This window comes from Sebastes fasciatus, chromosome 14 (assembly GCF_043250625.1).
Source record: "Sebastes fasciatus isolate fSebFas1 chromosome 14, fSebFas1.pri, whole genome shotgun sequence".
NCBI lineage: Eukaryota > Metazoa > Chordata > Actinopteri > Perciformes > Sebastidae > Sebastes > Sebastes fasciatus.
The window spans coordinates 21,430,413-21,452,803 of record NC_133808.1 but is presented as its reverse complement, the minus strand read 5'-3'; the positions used below and the strand labels follow the sequence as shown (position 1 = coordinate 21,452,803).

Genomic DNA, 22,391 nt, shown 5'->3' with positions numbered 1-22,391 from the left:
GCTGGGTTACCTAAGCGAGACAAAATGTAATGTGTGCAGCACCCAAACACACACACACACACACACACACACACACACACAGGTAGCCTTGCTTCACACTGTTAATCTAGGCCCATGGTTTGAGGCACAAAGTGTTACTTTCAAGTGCACCGTGACTAAAGTTAGTGGACAGCCAGCACTGCCTCTGGCAGAAATACAGAAATACCCTGTGTGTGTGTGTGTGTGTGTGTGTGTGTGTGTGTGTGTGTGTGTGTTTGTATGTATGTGTGTGTGTGTGTGTGTGTGTGTGTATGTTTGTAAAGTAATACGCTTAAAGCCTCATTGACTAAAGCCCACTCACAGTCTAAAGTCATTAGCATATTTCCACAGGATTGTACCCACAGTACCTTTGCTACGCCAGGCAATACACTACAACATGATACTAAATGGGATGAAAAACCCTACACATTTACATATAAAAAGATGTACATACATACATACATACAAGCAGTATATCCACACATACATGTGCCAAGAATTGTACAACAACACAAATGCCTGTAATATTCCTACTGAGTAGTGACTGGTTTCTTCGACATGGTTGAATAAAAAAGTAGACTACGCTAAACTGTGGTGATTTTTAGCGTGATATTGCATAATTACGTATACATTTCAAAATAAATGTTATTCTAAATCAAGTCTCCTGTACCTTAAATACTTATTAAAGTTGCTACAGCTTATATTGTATGTTCGCAAAAATTATTACGAGCCGTCTCCCATTTCTCATAAGAGACAAATGTGCAAACACTAGGAAGGATGCCAAAGGGCGTTTGGACAGAGATGTTTAAAGCTCCTGCCTCACATACTAATGAGAATCCATTACCGTCTCATTCAAACACACACACACATCAACACATTCTCATTCAGTGCACAAGCATCTGGCGACAGACACCCCCCATGTCCCCTATGCCTCAGTGCCTGCCAATTACAAAAGAAGTAATCAATTCCACCACGGCCCCGTCCAGGGAAATCGACTTCAATGACACCGACTACATGGCCGCCGTCTCTGTACCTGACAGCCACTTACACACCAGGCAGGGACCCCGGCCAGCCGGCGTTCTGCTGCTCTCCACCGCGGCGCCAAGCAAGACATCCCGCGGCTTGTTTCCCAAAAGGCAGCGCTTCATTCAGTATCATACACAACCTGTAGCCAGCTCAATCAGTGAGAACTTATCAAGTGCTAACAGATACAGTTACAACAGGTTTGTTATCATCTGTGGATCACAGACATGTATTCAGTTAAACAATGTATTAAATGAACTGAGTGGGAACTCTTCGCTGGTAAATTAAAGCTTAAAATGTGATATTCTCCTCTTTATCTTTTTAAATGAATGAATAATAATGAATTACCATAAAAAAACATGTTTTGTTTTTTTAACAACAATGAGATTTGCTGCAATGACCAGGTAGAAGGTCAGGATTTCATTTTCTTCACTTTCTAATCAACCCGATCTCACGGGAAGGAGTGTGTGTGTGTGTGTGTGTGTGTGTGTGTGTATGTGTGTGTGTGTGTGTGTGTGTGTGTGTGTGCTAAAGGTGATGTTTTAATCCCCCACTGTCTGTCTCTTAAATGTCTTTTGACTTTACGAACAGATTTCAGACACTGCACCATCTGGCTATCATGAAATATTGACAGATTTGAACAAACTACTGTATTGGTTTGAACCAGCTTATAGGTATAATCCATCATCCATTGCTGACAGTGTTCTGACAGTAAAACTGGCCCATGAAAGATAACATAGCTGCTGGACTGAGTGTGATTGTTATTTGGAGCACATTTGCATGGAGCTTTTCTCAACTTGTTTTGTGCAAGCGGCCCGTCGTGGAACAACTGAGGCTCGAGGTTTAGACGCTGTTTCTACAAATATGTCTGACCACAGGTGTATACTCCTCCATAAAAAGGGAAAATACCTAGTGATGAAATATGCTATGGTATAATCATAGTATATTTCCTACCATAAAAAGTTAAGATAACTCAAATTTCAGTTTGCCTTTAAAATCAACTAGAGACCATCTAGTGGCGACGCCAAATCGGGCCATGGGCCGTGGCCCCTTCCCCACTTCCCACCCCCATAAAGCCGGCGTCTTGCTCAGACTATACCCATTTTTTAACCCCGTGTTCATTTCGATCTCAACTGCAAACATGTAAAGTTTCGTGACTGATCTTGCACGGCTGTGACGCAAAACCGCTTCTGTGGTAGTTCCAACTAGAGTAGATGCCTTTCCAATTTCCCAGTTTATTCCTTTCTTTGCATCCTCTCCTCACGTCTGAGTCCCGCCCACGGGAGATGCGAGCGGAGGAGGCGAAGAAGAGACACGAGGAGTTGAGGCAACAGGCATTTAACAAAATGAGTCATCCTTGCCTCGGAGTTGTCATTACAAAGCGACGTCAATTAAATACGACGTGTGGCACAGCTGCATCAGCTGTCCATTGTTTTGTTATACCGCTGTGTTTAATGATCTCTGTATATATATTACAAATAGCAACTTATGAGAGCATTATTTAAGATAATCAAACTTATGAAGTTTCTTAAATAACTACAACTTATGAATACAAAAGGAACAATTACATTACAGTCCTGCCACGGTTTGTATATTCCAGCTGTGTGTCACGCCTCTTTTATACGCCATGGGTGCCGAAAAGACTTCCGCAAAGGACACACCACTATATACTCGCTTATAGCTCCTCCGGAAAGCCTTCACGCTCCTCGGGATGCATTTTAGGAATTGGGACGTCTTTCAAGATGGAGCGCTGAGATTGATTTCAGGGTCACACGCCGGAGGAGCGAGGAGGCGAGGAGGCACAAAATTGAGAAATGAGAAGAGCTCTAAGTGTCTCCAGGACCACATTTTTTGCCTCCCGGCTGGTAAATAATTAATAATTATTACAAATCTTTGAACATCCCTCGAGGTGAATACCTACTGACGAGCCTTGCACGGTGATGAAGACTCGAGGCCGTTCGGTACAAAAAAGATAAACTCTTGTGTCTCCTTAGTCATGAGACTATGGTGGAATTTATGGTGCTGTGAAGGTCAGCCGAGTCAATTTCTCAACATGGGAGTCACAGAGAACACTGTAAGCGTTAGTCAATGGAGTAATAAATCTCTTCGTTGCTATCGTTTGTCTCGTCTGCACGACCATTTTCCCTTCACCTCGTCTTTCTTTCCCCCTTTTTATTTTCCTATATTTGCCCATTTGTCATGTTCTCCCCCCCTCTGCCTTCTTCCACGTCCGTCTCTCCCCCTCCTCTCTCACATCTCGCTTGACTTATCTCCCCTCATCGTCTTCTCGTAGCCTTTTCCCTCGTATCTCCTCTTCCTCACGGTGCACCAACGACACTCTTGGCATTGTACAGCCAGCATGGAAGCTCTGTGTGTCTGTGTATGAGTGTATACCTACAAGTGTGCAACTATGTGTGTGTGCGCCTAGTAAAAACTGTACAAACAAGCCTGAGGGACGCACTGCTGCAGCGTTGCCCTTTATCTTCTAACACTGGCACACAAAAACAAGTACGTGCGTGTGTACGTGCGTGTGTGCGTGTGTGCGTTTGTGCATGTTTGCAATGTTACCTTTGGCCTCTTTGTACTCTTCACAGATCCTTCTGACGGCCTCCAGACCCTCCTGCTCATCCCTCCCACCTGAAGGAGAAGGAGACGCACAGATTAATACAAGGTCTGACAAGCCCTTAAAGGCTTTTAATAAAATAATACGGATTTTTTTTTCTCAGTTCTGTGTTCTTTCATCTTGTAAAAAAAAAAAAAAAACATATTTCCACGAAGGGTTCTTCAAATGAAAAGAGTTCTTGATACAACCATTTAGCCCTTGAGGAAGAACTCTGGTTTCAAAGACTGTACAGTACTTTAAAAATAGAATTAATTACACCATCAAATACGTGTAAGATATCAAATAAAAAGCAAGCCTTGTTAATATTTTTGTCTTAAAAGGAGGAGACCATAGCGTTCATACAGAACTCTAAATAGCATGTATTGTATGACAAGAAATAGAAATAATAAGAAATATAAATCAAAGTATAACTGACTAGTGCGCAGTAGACCCGCATGATTTCCACTCTATTAGTAAAATAACATAAAGTGCATTAACCCAATGGATGTACTCTATTAATAAAATGTATACCTGTGTCTAGGGCTGGAAATATGACAAATCAAAACGATATAAAATGTCTATTGTATATATTGTTCTATATTGATTCTATCATGATATAGGCTAGGCCTTTATTTATTTGTTTTCTCTATAATTTCACTTTTATGTTCATTTTGCACTCAAGTTCTTCAAATGTTAAAATAAAAACTACTTTTCATTTGTCAAGTATTTAATTCACAGGAGTATATGAAAATAGGCTTTACCATGTGGTTATTTCATATAATATTAGACTATTAGACTATTTATTTATTTATTGAGTTACCAGAAAACATGCTATATCGTGATAGATATCGTTATCGAGATATGAAATGACCTTTATTGTGATAGAAGATTTTGGCCATATCGCCCAGCCCTGTGTCTGTGTCTTTATAAATGAACAGGCATGTTAAATAAACATGTTCCTGCACACAACACACCGTGTGTTACTTTAACATTAGATACACCACTTTAGAGATGTTAATATCTTTTAACACGCTCAGATGCCCTGGTGAAATATTATACAGTCACAGACTCTCTGACTCAGGACAGAGTCTCTGTTTGCATACAAATGAGCCCGTCCTCTATAAAAGAGAGAAGAAAATATTTAGAAACAGAGGGTGAAAATATGACAAAGATACATGGAGATGAAAGGAACTGGGAGCTGTGCCGTGTCTCAATCTGTGTACTTCCGTACTTACACTTGCTGTTTTGAGTTTATATGTGCGTTCACACTGAGTATGGCAAAATGCAGTGCACTCTTGAGTGTACCCGGATGTTGTACTCAAAACGGTCAAAATGTTGAGTGTGAAACGCTGGACACTTCTCACCTTCAACTGTCACCATATTAACTACGTAGCTGAAGGGGAAGGGCCACCAACCTATTTCAAACTTGTGAAAATGGCAGGCGAGGAAGCTGCAGCGGTTGCGTTTGAAACGGCGAACACCGAACTACACATGTTCACAAGTACCACTATACTGTAGTCAGATTAAAGCCATTATAGGGTTCATTTATCCATCTGAATTGAATTACTGCCGATACGGTGTGTTGTCCATGGCCGTGTGTGATTTAAGACAACGCTGCTCTCTTGAAATTCACGCACTACTCAAGTAAGTACACGGTGTGCACAGCGTACTTCATGGAAGTGTGCTAACAGAAGTATCCGAATTTAGACACAGCACTGGTGTCTAATTTACTGATCTTCATTTTCAAAAGAAACACTCCAAAGTTAGTCGCATGGACACATTACGGACACCGACAAACTCACAGACACATTGACTTCATAAACTCACTTCCTACAAATTAGTGCCGATAATTAGGCGAGTCAATTAAGTGATTAGTCCATCGACAAAACATTAGTCGAACATTAGCTGGTTGCCACTTCTCAAATGTAAGGATTTGATGCATACACTGTATGAACACACACACACAAACTCTCTTTTTACCCAAACTCATACACACAAATAGCCTACATACACACTCTAATTTTCTCTCTGCACACGCACACAGACAGACAGACACACTAATCTTGGATTATCACGCAGGCCTTTTTCAAGGGCACAGCATCATTTACCCTGATGCACTGCGGTGAAAGATGCGGCTCTTCTGGGTGTCGCCGGGTTCACACGAACAGGAAGTTATCACAGCGATCTCGCAACAATAAATACTTTTAGACGAATAGTTGCTCTTCAACAGGCTTCTCTGCTTAATGGACCAAAAGTCACTGAGAACGCTGCATATCATTAAATACACATTTCTGCACAATTGCTTTCGGTCAAAGCTCCCCATTAAAATAGCCGCTGATTAAAAATGCGCCCCAAGGTATCAATTTGCCTACTAAATATTTTGGGCTGGGGGTTAAAAATGTAACCTAATTAATTCACTTAAATAATCTTGCTGCAGCTGAACAAATGGATAAACTGAGCGCGACACAGAGTAAGAAAGTCCTGACATGCGCCTCGTACTTGGAAAATGATACTCGCACCTGTGATAAATTCAATATTAATCTCATGTCAGTGTTAATTAGAGAGCTGGAGACACCAGTAAATTCATACAGTTCATCTGGTTTAACCTGCAAATGCAACAGTTGAGTTACGTGTTGGAGCTCTTTCTTGAAAAACAACAGTTGTTCCATACATATCCATATAAGTGGTACAATACTGTATGAAATATTCAGTGACATACTGTATGTACACACAATAAAGACAAGAAAAAACAGATACATGGTACATAATGATAATACAAATTTTAAAAAGCACAACATACCCATACAACACAATTTAAAAGATGATAATACTACTACTAATAATAATAATAATAATAATCCAGAATAAACAATAAATAAATAAATAATAATAATAAAAAATATATATATATATAAACATTTTATTTAGAAAATAGGCTATCATATTTGTAAAGATAAAAAAAAAAAAATTGCAGGGCAGAGAGCTGTGTTAAGCCTGGCTAGTTCTGACCTTTTTTTATTTTTCTGCTACCCATTCTCGGTGTGGGACAGTTTAAGAAGGCGTCAATTTCTCATCACTTACAGACCTGGCTTATTGGTGTAAAAGGATGTGCACAATCTGGTAAATCTGTACACTTCTTATTTAATAGGACTGGAAAACACCCATCACAGCAGCGTGACTGACTTCTCTGATAAATTTCATCAAGTGTCATGTAACACATTTGGCCTCCAGAGACTTTTTCCTCCGCTATAGCAAATGCAATAATGTAGAGTTTCAAAAGGACAAAGATGATTTCCTTTATGAGTCTAATTCATCAAGCCCACATAACACAATGTGTTATATAAAGCTAATTTAACAGCACTTTAATGGCTGTTTCTGGCATCGGCATTCATTCATGACTTTATGAAATGTGGGACGTTGGCTCAGATTAGGAGACAGACGGAGACGAGAAATCTGTAGATATTGATTTTAAATTTAAGATATCTGAATTGCAAAGTACCTCGTCTGGGAATTAAAATATTATGTCAAATTAGCAGAATGAAAACACAAAGTCTTGTTTTGATATTTAGGTGAGTAACTTTTTCAAACGCTGATGCATCGAAATGACCTTGTTACATCATTGATCTCATCTTAAGTCCACAATGACTATTGTGTCCATGTTTGACAAAAAATAAAGCTTATTATATTCAATTACTCAAGAAGAAAGACATTCATACTGCACATTAGCTATTGCAGTTTACAGTTTGAGATCGGGATGCACCGATACCGAATTGGATATTGAAAATGAACTGGAATTTGAATTCCTGTTTAAATTTTGACCAATTTGTTGCCGCATTAAAAAGGTTGACACCTGAATTGTAATTCCTGTTAATTTTTAAGATTTTTTTACGAAGTTGCTGGTGTACGATTTATTATTCTAATAATAAAGAACAATTCAGTAAATTTATATCTATGTATTTATTTGTTACATTTTATTTTATAAAGTTAGGACATCAATGTTTAAGTCAGGCCTTATGTTGCCAGTCACTCCCACACAGTGAAGCATACAGCTTATTAATTATTAATATTAATTGATACCCAAAGCCCAGGTATCGGTATTGGGGAAAGTTGGATCGGTGCATCCCTAGTTGGAGATTTTCTTCATTCATTTATTTTCATTCTTTTTCTTGGAAGGATCTACTGGTGTTGATATGCACGACATGCATGAATGCTATAATTCATATCTTTCCAGTCATTCTACTCATTCCAATTCATTCATTGCAGCTGCAAATAATCCATTTTCCAAATGTCATTATCTTATCTTAAAAACACTCCAAAAGACACCACTTTAATTAAAAATCTCAAAAACACTTGAAGCGCAATTGCACGCTGGTTAATATCCAACTGTATTTGACAGCTCAAACCATAAACTCTCCACACGCGAGCACTATGCTACCGCTCCACCTGAAATATGTATCCACTCCATTACCAGAGAGGGATCCACTTCACCATAAATATTCTCACTTCATGAATTATCTCGAGAGGCGGTGGGGGTGTTTGAAATGGAGATACACTCAGAGTCCTGTGGGATCAGCTTCAATGCAGATAGGATTAGACAACAGACACTTCACTTAAAAAGTTCTTCATCTATTGATTTTGTGTGTGCAATCACACACAGGGCTCAAGTCTCATTTATGTTCTGCTCGAACCGTCTCCAAGGATACTCTGACATTGCGGTATACACTCCGAATGAATAAAGCAGAGTTTTCTTCAAAGTTTTGAGGTTCGTGAACTGAATGGAAAACGCAGTCTGACCCTGGAAGCTAAGACAAGAGCATGGAAACATACTGCTGCTCCGTGCGCGGCAACTTGGGGGTGATCAGATACTGCAGTGGAAAAATTTAGGGCAAAAAAAAGGGAATATTTTCACCGTATATGGTCAGTTTTTGAATAGGTCCCTGTCGGTAATCATCATTGTCAACTCAAATGCCTGTTACTTATCGTGGTTCTGGTCTAACTGGAACGCTTAACACCTCGTTTCCTCCGCATACTCCCCTCTGCTCGCTGTCTTGACTCTACACAGTCAAGCAGCTGTGATATTAACAGGTATAAAGTATTTAGGGCTGCTTCGAAGCTTCGAAGTATCGACTGTTGCCATGGTAATCAACCTCCAAATCAGTATTCAAATGCTTCGTTTTTCTGTTATTTTATTATAAAAGTATGTAATAATGAAGTATATATCCCAAAATAGCCCATGAAATAAGGCATAATCCCACAACATTATTCATTATTCATATTCAACATGAATTATTTTTAGTTATTCTTCGACGGATATCACTGTTTGTTGTGTCTAGAGGTGCATGTGTGTTCAGTAATGCGGCAGCGGCACTGTCCTGGGCGCTGAAACGGGGGAGATGGAGACAGACAGACAGAAGAACATGTCAACCTGCTGCGCCGTGAAGCTTCAAATTAAGTTTGAGTATTTCCCACCGAAGCATCGAAGCCCAAAAATGGTATTGGGGATGTCTCTAAAAGCATTATCAGACTATGTTGGTAACGTGCGTACGCCGTTCAGTCAGCTGATTATTTTCTCAGTTAATCAATTGATGGCATTTACTTTCTAAAGTGCAAGATGATGTCATAAAATTGCTCGTTATCCAAGATTAATACTTAAAATGTTTGACACATCCGTTTAATATGTGTCCCCCACCCATGTCAAAACGAAACGCCCTTGGGTGAAATTAAATATGCAAGAGGCATCATTATATGTGCAATCCTTCCTCCCACATTTTATTTATACAACTTGGCTTCAATCCACTTTCACATTACCAACGGTGAGGAGGTAAATAAGCTCCATTAAAAGAAAAAAAGTTAAAATATTCAGTTTCCTCTTGAATAAGACAAAGAGAGCAAACGATTAATCAATTATCAAAATAGTTGTCAATTATTTTTTTGTCTTTTTATCTTTACGCATAAATAAATATACAGCCACTATTACAGCTCAGATTTATCTTTCAATTTCAGACTGTTGTGCAGTGGTGCACAGGCTGTTATTACGCACCATGAAATCAATTTCTTTAAAGACGTGTGAATAATCTGTAGGAAGAAACAGATACGGACCACAATCACACTCAGTAAGTTAAGTTGTTCTACCTTTTTCTCTGCTGCACCTCTCTGTTGTAATTGCATTAATTTGCAGCTTCAGATTTATATGTTATTTATTCTTTTATACAATTTATGCCCAAGCCCACTGGGGAGAAAAATAAAGTAAAAGCATTAGTAAAAAAACATGATTTCATGCCCCCCCAAAAATGGAAAATATAATGTTTGTTTGACCAAATAGGAGTTGCAATTATTACAAATACAGGTGTTTCACCTGGGCACCTTACCCTACAACATCTCTGTCATCTAAATTCAGTTTCAAGTGGGTATTTCTCCAGAATATAAAATGTAAAATACCTGTAACAAGTGAAACACTCTCTGCCCACCTACAGGTCCAAACCCAGTAACTGTAGACTACAAACAGAGAATAAAACTTGTTGTTAGAGTAATGGAAGCAGCAGAAAACGACATTAAGCCCCACAGGAGTGAACATTTGAGGAGATGCTAATGGCAGTTAGCTCAGCTGCCAGTTGTGGAGCGTTGCTGGGAGAAATCTTAGATGAAAAGGAAACTGCACTTCCTCACAACATAACCCTCCAGACAAAAAGAACAAAGCACAACAATACAAACAATTAAACAGGATGCCATCCTACCACCCCTGTGTCTCTGCCACGGAGACAAACTAACTGATCAGGATATAAACAGCTTCGCACGCTGTCGGGCAGATTAGGATTCGGTCTGTTACGGCAACAGATCAGATGAATGGTTGTTGTGCAGTTGTTTACCAAAGTGTTGCTTGACAAATCACTGTTGTTTTTTTCATAGGATTGTTACTGTGATAATATTTTAATGTTTACATTTATGCAAAAGCACACACTAGTGTCCTAAGGGTTAAGGTGGGCTGCAAAGTCCCACCATTGACCAGATCATTTCTGCAGATAAAACTGGAAATTACGCTTCTGCAAAGATACACGCAAATGTCTCTGTGGATACAGAGAAACATTGCGTGTAACAGTAGGTTTCAGAGGACCCGATGCACACACACCCTGAATCTTAACATGTCGTGACGACCAGGGTGTCAAAAAAAGTAAATGTTATACGAGTTGTATGTGGAAGTACGAAAGAAACGGCCGTGCAAACGTCTCCGAACAACCCCAGTGCATGTTCGCTTCTGTGCAAAAAAGCCTGTTTCAGCCAAAAGTAGCTGAGAGATAATGCCTCTCCTTAAGAGGGGGATTTATCTTCCGTATTCGCAACACCACATAACAAATGGCCACAGATAACCTGCGAAGCTAAACAGACTTTCCAACTAACTCTTGTGCACACACCATTCATCAGCATTGAAAATTACTGCTCCGGGGAAACTTTGCCTCAGCTCACTGGCAACAACATCACACCCAGAATACAAAATGATCCAACAGCAACAGTGATCTGTTATCAACGACAACAACAAGCGTAGATATGACAGAGACTCGGTTTGAGAGAAAAACATGATCTCGGGTCAAAAAGAGGCCTATTTACAGATTCATCAATGTGCAACAAACGGTTCACTTCAGAGCCCGGAGTCAGAGGGCTCAACAAAACGCTGGAGTGTGTGAAGCGGCTGAACCGTTAATCACAGACGGAGCCTTGAACTGCATCACATTAAAAAGACATCAGAGGTGTAGTGATCAACATATTTTAGCGAGTGGCTGCAGGGATACAAGATGAGTGAGTGATCGATGTAGAACATCACCTTGGTAAGTAGCTACTTGATGGCACTTCAAGGAAGGAAGAGAGATGTATAGATAGACATTATGGACAATGGAAATTAATTCATACAGCTGATTCTATATACAGTACACACACACACACACACACACACATACCAACACAGTCTCACAGGAAGACGTATAAAGAGCACGACATTACAAGGACATTCCACGTATCATGAGAAAACATTTTAACCTTTTTGCGTGTCCTTTGTGCACCACGCAACAAAACTACGGTAACATCTGCCGTTAGGTTCAGGCAACAAAACTACTTAGTTAGGTTTAGGAAAAACATCATGGATGGGCTTAAAATAGGTAAGGAAACTAAGTAAAATATGCACGGAAACAACGTAACATAAGTAACACGTCACAAACGTAACCTACAAAACAAAACAGCAGTCTCCTGATTAAAAGTCGTGTGTTTGTTGGACCCAACAACTTCCCAATCCGCCATAATCGGTCTTTCCCGCTTCTTATTCTACATCACTAGCTCTGAGCGTAGCATATTTATGCTGCTGCGTTTACATTGCAGTCGATACTGTCTACATTGCGTACATATGACATGCCAAAACCAAGAAGGGCGTTCTTATTGTGCGTTCTAAAATGCCATTCACATGGCATTAATGTGCCTTTCACTGCATAACAGGCTGCATATACATACTGTACATGCTCTTGGTTTTTATCTGTTTTTCGTATCTTTTGATGGCAGCAGCTAAATTAATTTGAATTTCTTTATGAATTTGAAATAAATGCTCTTGCCTATTTTATAACACATTTTCACCATGATTAAAAATTCATACTTAAACTTTGTATATACTTAATTTGTATTTCTGTGTCTGTGCACAGTAGAATGATAGAATGATGAGTTTCACATAGATGCTAAAAGAAACCACAGTATGAAAGCAGACACTTCTTTCACAAGACTTGGTTGTATTGCATTTATCTGCAAACTAAATAATAAATGGAACAATACCAGATCCTGTTTTATGCAACAACAAAAAAAAGCCTCCCATAATCCTAAATTTGCATTTAACACTTGGTTTGATAAGAACCTTTTAATCCCAGCGGAGCTCAAAAAGTCTTTACATCGTCTCACAGTGGAGCATCACACATATATTCTAACGATGAAAAACAAGCAGTTTTGATGTTTTTCCAAATCTTAAGACGGATCAACGGGGTGTCAAGAAGCATCTGAAGGCGCTGTTGACCGTCTGATACTAATTAAGGATCTCTTGACAGAGACAGGCTTTTAAGTAGGCGCACACAGAGGATGTCTTTAATATGATATGTGGTTTTGTTCACTGTACAATATGCTTTATTATAAGGAGATACATCTATAGTTTAGTAGCCAACCAGCATGAATCATGGATCCAACTCCATTCAGCTAAAAGATGTACTGTGTCTTCCCACTCAACCCTTTTGGGATCCAGCCATGCAGATAGTTTTTATTTCCGTTGTACAGTGTGAGATATTCACCACTTAGAATTTCCACAGGCCTCGCTGGCAACAGTTTTCAGGTAGAAAATAGTGTAATAATAAAAAAATAATAGGGCTGTCAAAGTTAAGGCGATAATAACGCATTAACGCAAGTTCATTTTAATGCCACTAATTTATTTAACACATTAATGCAACTTTTTACACTGTAGCCGGCTCAGTTTAAAGCTAGAGTGAAGATACTGGCATCATATGAAACTAGAAAACCTAAGGAATCAATTAGTACCAACCATGCAAAGGAGGCTAAATAACACTCCAAACTTATGCTAAATTTTGGCGAGGAAAAACTGTCATGGCCATTTTCAAAGTGGTCCCTTGACCTCTGACCTCAAGATATGTGAATGAAAATGGGTTCTATGGGTCCCCACGAGTCTCCCCTTTACAGACATGCCCACTTTATGATAATCACATGCAGTTTGTGGCAAGTCATAGTCAAGTCAGCACACTGACACACTGACAGCTGTTGTTACCTGTTGGGCTGCAGTTTGCCATGTCATAATTTGAGCATATTTTTTATGCTAAATGCAGTACCTGTGAGGGTTTCTGGACAATATTTGTGAATGTTTTGTGTTGTTTATTGATTTCCAATAATAAATATATACATACATTTGCATAAAGCAAGCATATTTACCCACTTCTATGCTGATAAGAGTATTAAATACTTGACAAATCTCCCTTTAAGGTACATTTTCAACTGATGAAAAATGTGCAATTAACTTGCGATTAATCGTGAGCCCTAAAAAATGGTGAAACCCACAGCGATTCTGTGTAATCGGGACCAGTTTCTAGAAGTTAATTTGAAAAAAGTCATGCATTAATAATTGCTCATTGCTCTCCTAAAGTTGTCGTAACTTGTCGCTCAACAAGAAAGGAAATCCCTTTATTCATCATCTTACTTTTGTGTTACTTTCTAAAAGTCATCCCATCAGTTAGGTGTCCTCTGCTCACCCTGCCTCACTTCTCTCCGTATTACTGCTGCACAACTGGGCGAAACTAATCTCAGCCTGTTTAGCGGTGATTGAAGCGTCATTATCTGTGACGAGACGAGGCTCAATTCTGCCATCAGTTTTGCATCTGCATGCACAACCGCTTTGACAGATTGCTTTGTCATGTTTGCTGCTATGCGAAGGGGACTCTGACCGGGACACAATCTGCACTCTGTGGTGATAAATTTATTTTTATGTGATACAAATTCAGAATAATCATGTCGCTTATCAAAGCATCAAGTCTACTGTGTAAAATTGCACTTTGTGATTTTGAAAGACAATACAAATATAAAGATTGTTATCATTGTTTCGTGTTTTACTATGCGTCCGTCCTGTTAAAAAGTTGTACCTCCTGCCCTTAGTCGTGTTTGCGTGTCAGTGGTGTGGTGCTTGATACTGTACCTATGATAACATGCGCCCCCAGCCTGGCCATGTGGCGGACTACCTCATAGCCGATTCCCCTGCCTCCTCCTGTCACTATGGCAACCTTGCCATCTTGTCTGGGCATCACTGGCGGAGGCAGAAGAGGACACGCAGATATCAGGGAGAATGTCACTTGATAAGGACGCCGCTTCAAGACGGGCCGCTATTTCAAGACATGGGAAGTCCCTGTAGTGAAACCTGTAGATGGTCCGTCACACTCAGATGGACTTTATCTGGGGTTTTACATTCCTATGGTACTGTATAATCATTTCCCTTCACTTCTTACAGTGTTGCTTATATAGTGTCCTTAAAATAGATATTTTTGGGGGGACTCCTGGCTGGCTTACTAGAAAAAAATAATAACTTTGTTATAATATATGTCCTCCGTAATGTAATCCAAAATAAGCTTTATATAGGACACATAATTTTTTGCAGGCCATAGACAATACCCACACACTTTCTTTTTTCCCCTCTTTTTTCTTTAATCAGCAAAATGATGATCATTTTGTCTTGTTTGTTTTCATGTATGTATATGACGATGAGCATGAATAACTGAGTGTATTATGCTTTTTTTTACAAATACTAGTCAAGTTTGCATCACAGTTAATAACAATTAATGCCAATCAAACACAAAGTGATTTGTAAAGCATGTCTGACTGTTGACCTAGTGTTAATTTAATCATCTCCAACTACACAAAATATCAAAATATTCCTATAAAAGTCCTGTTTATAACTCCTGGAACAGTATCTATTGAGTGCACAACTGGTGTACAATTCTGAATAGCTACACTGCACTTTTCTTTTAGCAATATACTGTATTCATTGGTTGATAGTCCTGGTGGACTGTCAATCAAGCCTGTAGCTGATCATATGTTCTGTACCTGTATACAGGGTCTGAAATTAACCTTTTTCCTCACCTGCCACTGTGACAGGTCACTGAACATTTCTACCAGCCACTCATATTTTGTTTGTCTGTCACTTCTGAAATCTAGGTAGAACACTTTAAAATTGTAAACACTGAGTCAGTGGTACCAGACTGTAGAATTATGGAATATATCATGTAACCTTAATGCATGACTATATTTGGTAATACTTCATTTTACAGGTCTGCAAATTTCATGGTAATTGATAATCAGCAAGTTACCTATTTGAAATTTCTTTGGAATTACTGCCAAATTACCCAAATATTTACCTCAAAATCTATCAAAAATTACTTTATTATAAACATAATTTAATAATTACATGATAAAATAGCATATAATGGTTTAATTGGGCACTTAGGCTTGAGAAGCGGCTGCTCTTCATCGGATGTGGAAAACCAAAACTAATAGAAGACACTTCTGATCTCACCATTGTGTGACTTATTGTCTACACAAATATAACCTGGTAGCTAATGTCATGATTCAGTAAGTTTTTAAAGAAATTTAAAATAAGTTATTTGCTAATTATCATCAATTTACCAGCAGACATGAAAATAAAGCAGATCAATTAACTTTGTATTCTTTTCCTGGAAATGTATTAAATATCAGCTATTGAGAAATAGAGGAATATAATTATTAAATAATGTTTATAACAAAATCATTTTTGATAAATGTTGAGGTAAATATTGGGGTAATTTTTGCAGTAATTCCAAAGAAATGTCAAATACTTGCTTATTATCATCTAATTACCATGAAATTTGTGGATATGTAAAATAAAGTGTTACCATATATTTAATTTAGGCTTTAGTATTGCTTTTTAAAAATAATATTTCTTAAAATAAGGAAAACCTGTCTGTCATGGTGGCAGGTGACCACAGCCAACATTTACCTGTTATCTGGCAGGTGGCAGGTGATCATTTCATTCTCTGCCTGTATACACCAAACTGCGTTATAAAAAGTGTTAATTTAAACAAACATCAATGGCTGTCAAATGTAGACTCATTCAAGAACATAATTTGAGAAGATTACAAACTATTAAGCTCTTCGGGTGAATTCGGCATTGATAATACACAACACAACCCTTTCTTTCTCTCATGTTTTGACTTTTATACATCTCTTTAATCCAGCTAACTCAGCTAGCATTAACGTTAACGGTGAGATGATTGCACCATAACTTGTTGAGAGATGAACCAACCTGGCAACCTGAAAGGTCCGCTGAACAGCTGGACCAACAGCACCTTAAAACCCAGCAGGTAAAGTCTGATAATTGGAAGAAGGTGAGACCGGATAGCGGATAGCATCTCTGCCTGGTTGTGTCAACACAGTGAGTGGTGTAGTCATGGAGCAGAGGAGGAGCAGAGGACGGTAAAGAGTGCAGCTCGGTCTATGGGACGCGTCCCAATATGAAGATTCAGGCCATCCTTGCTTCCCTCCTTGTCGTACCTTTCAATGAATATTTACAACAGACAGATAGTGGTTAGCAAGTCAGTCTATTTTGAAACCCATTCACACTGAATTAAAAAAATTGCTTTTTTCTTATTTATTTATTTATTTGAAAATGATCCCCATTAGCTAGCTCAGGGGTCAGCAACCTGCAGCTCTGGAGCCACATGCGACTCTATAGCTCCTCTCCAGTGGCTCCCTGTGGGTTTTTAAAGAAATTTGTGGAAATGAATAACTGTTTTTTTGTTTACATTTTCATTTTTATTTATCATTGTTGTAGGTCTATGGTACGACGGAGTATTAAAGCCACATTGAGGAAAATAAATTAATCTGAGATTTCGAGAATAAAGTCATAATATTATAAAGTAGTAATTTTACGTGTTTTCTTTTTTCTCGTAAAGTTATGACTTTATTCTCGTAATATTACGACTTTTTTTTCTCGTAAAGTTATGACTTTATTCTCGTAATACTACGACTCTTTTCTCGTAAAGTTATGACTTTATTCTCATTATATTACGACTTTTTTTTCTCGTAAAGTTATGAATTTATTCTCGTAATATTACGACTTTTTTTTCTCTTAAAGTTATGACTTTATTCTCGTAATATTACGACTTTTTTTCTCGTAAAGTTATGACTTTATTCTCGTAATACTACGACTCTTTTCTCGTAAAGTTATGACTTTATTCTCATTATATTACGACTTTTTTTCTCGTAAAGTTATGACTTTATTCTCGTAATATTATGACTTTATTCTGGAAATCTCAGATGACTTTTCCCTCAATGTGGCCCTAATACTTCATAGTACATTTGCTCTTTGGCCCTCACTGCATTACACTTATATACTTTATACTTAGACTATAAACTGTGTTACCTTCATCACAATGCTCAAATGTCTTGTGGCTCCAGACAGATTTGTTTCTTCTTTTTTTTTTTGCCTAAAATGGCTCTTTTGATAATAAATGTCCCACTTTATGAGGGACTGCACAACATTTTTATCCCAGCTGTTGTTGTCCCACATAATGAGACGATGTCCTCACATTTTCATTGGCTCTAGTTTTCAAGAGTCAAACCACTGCAGGACAGACGCTTTTCTCAAAATCTGGCTTTTATCCAATGGCTATGATGAAAGCAGGGAAGGCTGTCATCACGGAGCTGTGTTTGCTGTCAAACAAACTGCGCACACCTGGGTCAAGTACAGGTTGACCTATCACCAAAGAATGTGACTGTGCTTAATGCTAGCCTTTTCTCTACTGGTAACCATATGATGCATGCTACTTGAGACGCATGCTGCTCCTTGAGATTGACTAATTGTCCTGACAGCTCACTGACTAGTTGACCTTGAAAAAGGCGTATCTATTGCAGCTATCCATCACTTAAGGCTATCAGTAGAGGTGGGATTAGTGTATGATGGAGGGGACTCGTTGCTGCTGCTTGATGTGCCGTATGACCCTTCTCTGTACTGTAGATCCATCCAGCATATTGCTCCCTTCAGCTAAACTGACTCTCATTAACTGCTGCCGGAGAGGTCACACACGACAGAGGCATGACACACTCTACTATGATCCGTAATTTCCCAGGATAGGCTTTGAGAACATGTTTCTGGAGCAGTGCAGCTCCTGTCTGCAGCTCTCCAGCTGCACTGGTGGATGTTAGGGTTTCCTCTCCTGGGATCACTTGAGTCCATCTCACCCGCCTACTCTTATTAGAGGCTAGTCGTGCTGCTGTGATAATTAGTCAGATAGGACTTAAGCTGTGAATCACTGATTTTACGAGTTAATCAGCACAAAGTTTTCCCTAAAGAAATAACATATGCTACATGATGCATGTAACTAGTTTATTGCAGGGGTTCTTAGGGAACCCTTAAAGGGAAGACATTTTTCCAAGGACCCCCTCATAATCGTAACTTTGATTAAGCATAATGCTTACTACCATTTGTACTCTTAGATGACATTGGAACTATTTGTATTCTAACACTTTTCAACCGAAATACTTCATGTTCGTTGCGCCTTGAGTGACTGATTCATTGACGTGATGTGTCACAATCGTATAAGAGTTTCTATTGGCACAAAGCTAATGTGGACGGGAGTAATAAACATAATATGCTTGTCTTATTGGCGTAAATAGTCCCCATCTGGAGATATGCACATTTTAATGATACACAATTTTATAATTTATAACAAATTACTTCATGCTCCCCCTGAGGGTCCCCACACCCCACTTTCAGCATCACTAGTTTATTGCATGTATATCTACATGTATTAGATTAAGTTAATATAATTTCATATAAAAATGTCTAGCACGAATCAGAAGAGTGTTGATTACAGCTTCAGTAACAGAGAGAACTCATTTCCCACTTCCAGAGATAATACTGACACTTCATGTCACACACTATGACTTCCAATCAGTACCAATAATACACCCTGCCTACTGAACATCTTGGCCCATTTTACTGGGCTTAAATGCCAAGATGACATTTTTTTATAATTTAATAATTTTATCTTTGGAGGCTTGTCGCATTTTCTGCAGTCGAGTTTGTTGGAGAACAGTGATTCTCAGCTGTTTCAGTGCTGGAGTGATTTGCCAAGATGCTAAAAGACTTGTTACAACCTAAATGGAAATGTTTAATTACACGAGCAGCGATATCAAATACAAAGAGTAACCAATTAAAGCCACTTATGAGAGCATCCTTGTAAATATTTGCTGAATGGTTGGGGTTTTATAAAATTAATGAAATTCATTCATCCACCTCTTTTTGAGCAACAGCTCAGCTGAAAGTAGCTACATGAATGCCCCAATGCGTGTAATTGATGAGGCAACCAGAGATTGATTAAAAGAGCAACGTTGTCATTCAACCTTTTCAAGATGAATGCATGTTTATTTCAGCCTCTTCGAAATACCAAGGACACCTGCAGCACTGCGTCACCTTCACAGCACAATGTTAATGGTGGAAATTGATTAATAATGAATCTACACAACCGTTCAAAAGCTTGGAATCGCCTGCCACAAAAGCTTGTGATGTAATATAACTAAGTACATTACCTCAACTACTTAAGTACAATTTTGAGGTACTTGTACTTTACTTGAGTATTTATATTTTCTGCTACTTTATACTTCTACTCCACTAGATCTCAGGGAAATATTGTACCTTTACATTCATCTGATAGCTTTAGTTACTTTACAGATTTATCTACTGTATTAATAATCTGAAGCAATCAATAAATTCTGATATATTATTGTAGATTAAGCTGCAGCAGTTAAGTATTTAAAATTTGGCACACCATAACCAGCTGCAATATTATTTATATTATATTTTCTGCATGACAAGTACTTTTATTTTTGATGCTTTAAGTACATTTTGCTGAATACTTCTGTCCTTTCACTTAATTAGGATTTTGAATCTGGCACTTTTACCTGTAATGGAGTATTTTTACATGTTCGCATGGTACCTTTACTTTAGTAAGGGATATGAGTACTTCCCACTATACTGTAAAGTATAGTATGCATCCTATTCAACAATAAACAAGGTGGATTGAAGTGGAACTTGAGCAGTAACAGCCACAATGTTTGGACAGACAAAGAATTCAACAGAAAATCCAACAAAAAAACACTAAAGGACAGGCAGCATTTGATTGACAGGTGATTATCTCACACCACAGGACTGAAATGTTTGGCCCAAAAGAACGAGACAAAATCAGAACATCATTATCTTTACCACACACACACAATAACACAATATAGGAGCTACGTTCTAGTTTATACAACACAGATGTGAACAGACGTCTACTGCTGTGATGGAGTGTGTTTGGGTAGCAGGGCAGCTGCATTATCACTGGCACTCAAAGTAGGCCACCAAACTCTCCATGTCCTTCTTCTCAACTAAATTACAATCATTTCTGTTAAAGATAGGTCTGGGGCACTCACAATCACTTCCTTTTATTCTTTTGGCAGGGAAATCATTAGTATTAGTCTGCGTCTTGCCCACTATCCAATAGTTAAGGTCAGGCTGTGCTGACAAGCAGTTGGCCTCAGTTATTAAAGTCTGCTTAGGAGGCGGTTAAATGAGCAGCAACATAAAGAGACTGACTCATCACCACCGCCGTCACCCTGACGGAGGCTGAGCCACGGAGGCTGTGTGTGTATTTAAACGTGCATGTGTCGCTGTTAAAGCAAGCTGAGAGGACGTGTGTGTTTGTTCTGCCGCAGCATGAGAGGTTGGGGGGTCAGCGAGGCGAGCTGGCCTGCTATTGTTTAACGAAAATCGCATCTCACGCATGACTATGGGATGATTATTTGGGATGATGGGACATCAGGGAGACAGTCCTTTTACACACACACACACACACACACAAACACACACAAATGAAGACGTGCGCACAGGAGACATGCTGGGAACTGGACATGACAGGAGGGTGTGTGATGTAAATAACATTTGAACAGCATCAGAATAGCTCCAACCAACAGTCACCTAGTCTTATATGACAGCCACTGGCTGGCTGCAAAGCCAGACTTGTCTTATTTTGTAAATCCCGGCTGACAAGAGCTCTACAGGATCTCTCTCTCTGTGTGTGTGTGTGTGTGTGTGTGTGTGTGTGTGTGTGTGTGTGTGCTGCCAGTTAAAATGTAATCTTTGTTTCATGTTTCCCATAGATTTATTCCTGGGGAGAAGAGAAGGTAGAGGTTGTTGGGTATTTTTAGCAGAAAATGCCAGTTTTCAAATAGGATGTTTTTGACACGCTGTTCCTTAACACTTTTGCTTTTGTTACTGATCAGCTGCCGCCCCGGGGAGACGGCAGGTGAAGTGTCATTTTGTGAAGGGAGGGGATTTTCCGGGTATGTTTTGGGCAATTTGGGCTCCAAAGTGCAACAGCGTGTGTGAATTGATGCTGTCTTTTTCTCACCTAGTTTGAGCTGCTGCCTCTCTCAGAGCTTTCCCTGATACGTCTCCTCCGTCAGAGAGGCACACGATCAAGGATGGACTCAGAAACTGAGCCAAAGCTGCAGGATACACCGTGCCCAGCCCCTAATGAGACAGCGCATGTTCTTGTGTCATGTAAGAAAGACAAACCCATGGGGGATGCCTTGTTTTGCAGTCTGAAGCACAACAGTCTGTGTGTCTGTGTGTCTGTGTGAGTATATCTGGTGCGTGTGAACAGCAGCAGGTGTTTGCCTGTCTGTACGTGCTGTAAGTGTGAAGAAGGTGAAGAAACAGGATATCACTGTTGATGTAAAGTATGTGAATCATGTCGCCGTGTTTTGTTTGTTTGAAAAAGAGGAGGAAAGGTAACACTTCATTTTACAGGTCCACAAATTTCATGGTAATTAGGTGATAATTAGCAAGTAACCTATTTGGAATTACTGCCAAATTATCCCAATATTTACCTCAAAATGTATAAAAAAAATCTCTATTTTCATGTGTCTGTAGATGCATTATTGTGCAGACATTTCAGTATTATGCATGCAAGTTGTGTGTGCTATTAATTCATCATGTTGGGAGAAAAATCTGTGTCTGCGCGCGTGTGTGTTCATCAAATACATCCCTGCTCCTCCTCACTGTCTTCAGGGAGTGGATCCTTTCCATTAGTACATGTAGAATGAGGAGCAGTGGGAGGGATATTTGCCTGCACCAATTAAGTCTGTCATTAACTCCGTG

The 22,391-nt window shown here is 39.0% G+C and overlaps 1 protein-coding gene across 2 annotated transcripts in view; it reads right to left on the bottom strand.

Annotated features, from left to right (window-relative positions):
• The window catches only part of LOC141782851 (polyprenol dehydrogenase), a 32,465-nt gene extending 15,761 nt beyond the window's left edge, over window positions 1-16,704 (bottom strand). Inside the window, exons 1-3 of one of the 2 annotated variants that reach the window (XM_074659657.1) lie at window positions 16,494-16,704; window positions 14,358-14,465; window positions 3,610-3,678 (exon numbers count right to left, since the gene is read on the bottom strand). In XM_074659657.1, the coding sequence (XP_074515758.1) occupies window positions 3,610-3,678; window positions 14,358-14,465; window positions 16,494-16,599 (283 nt within the window). In that variant the 5' untranslated portion in view covers window positions 16,600-16,704. The remainder of the gene's footprint in view (window positions 1-3,609; window positions 3,679-14,357; window positions 14,466-16,493) is intronic. The other variant, XM_074659658.1, reaches the window with a different exon arrangement.
• Between the last annotated feature and the right edge of the window lie 5,687 nt (window positions 16,705-22,391).